The sequence below is a fragment of the Octopus bimaculoides genome, unplaced genomic scaffold, assembly GCF_001194135.2.
Source record: "Octopus bimaculoides isolate UCB-OBI-ISO-001 unplaced genomic scaffold, ASM119413v2 Scaffold_194815, whole genome shotgun sequence".
NCBI classification, from domain to species: Eukaryota; Metazoa; Mollusca; class Cephalopoda; order Octopoda; family Octopodidae; genus Octopus; species Octopus bimaculoides.
The window spans coordinates 25,445-26,353 of record NW_026326423.1 but is presented as its reverse complement, the minus strand read 5'-3'; the positions used below and the strand labels follow the sequence as shown (position 1 = coordinate 26,353).

At 38.7% G+C, this 909-nt stretch overlaps 1 protein-coding gene across 1 annotated transcript in view; it reads right to left on the bottom strand.

The window, feature by feature from the left end:
- Positions 1 to 530, bottom strand: part of LOC128251379 (dynein axonemal assembly factor 11-like) — a 3,200-nt gene extending 2,670 nt beyond the window's left edge. The window contains exon 1 of the mRNA XM_052978243.1: positions 441 to 530. Coding sequence (XP_052834203.1) covers positions 441 to 490 — 50 coding nt within the window. The 5' untranslated portion in view covers positions 491 to 530. The remainder of the gene's footprint in view (positions 1 to 440) is intronic.
- Positions 531 to 909: the final 379 nt, after the last annotated feature.

The following is a 909-nucleotide window of genomic DNA, read 5'->3' as shown; positions in this document are numbered from 1 at the left end:
TATATAATTTTGATTAAAAGAGTTCCAACACTGTCTGTTTTTTATGTTTTATTTATATTCCTGCAGAACCAATGTGGGGTATAGAATATATATATATATATATACATATATACACACACATAAGTAACTATTTTAAATTTGGGCTTACACCTTGTAGTATGCTGTTTGAAGCACATTCACTGTGTTTGGCTACCTGATGTCATCAACAGTATGGATATAAGCTGTGACTGCAGCAATGATGCTAATGCAAATGATGATGGTGGAGGTGGTGGTGTTGATGATGGTGTGGTAATGATAATGGTGGTGGTGTTAATGATGATGATGGTGGTGATAGTAATGAGTGTGATGATGGTGGTGATGATGATGCCAGCGGTGGTGGTGATGACGATGATGACTAAAATTAAATGTTTTCTCTGCTAGGTAGATGCAAAAATGTTTACCTGTAATCAGGATTGTCACAGCATGGATTACCTGTCAGGTGAAGAATCATCAAGGATTGTGGGAATTCATCTGTCAAAGAAAGATAAATACATTTCGAAATGGTTGACCGATTTTTAGAGCAATACACACACAGGAATTCCCATTCTCTCCTTCTCTCTCTCCCTCTCTTTCTCTCTCTCTCTCTATCTATCACTCTCTCTCACTCTTTTACTCTCTTTTACTTGTTTCAGTCATTTGACTGCGGCCATGCTGGAGCACCACCTTTAGTCAAGTAAATCGACCCCAGGACTTATTCTTTGTTAGCCTAGTACTTTTTCTATTGATCTCTTTTTGCCGAACCGCTAAGTTACAGGGACGTAAACACACCACCATCGGTTGTCAAGTGATATTGGGGGGTACAAACACAGACACACAAACATATACACACACATAAATTCCCATTCTCTCTCTCTCTCTCTCTCTCTCTCT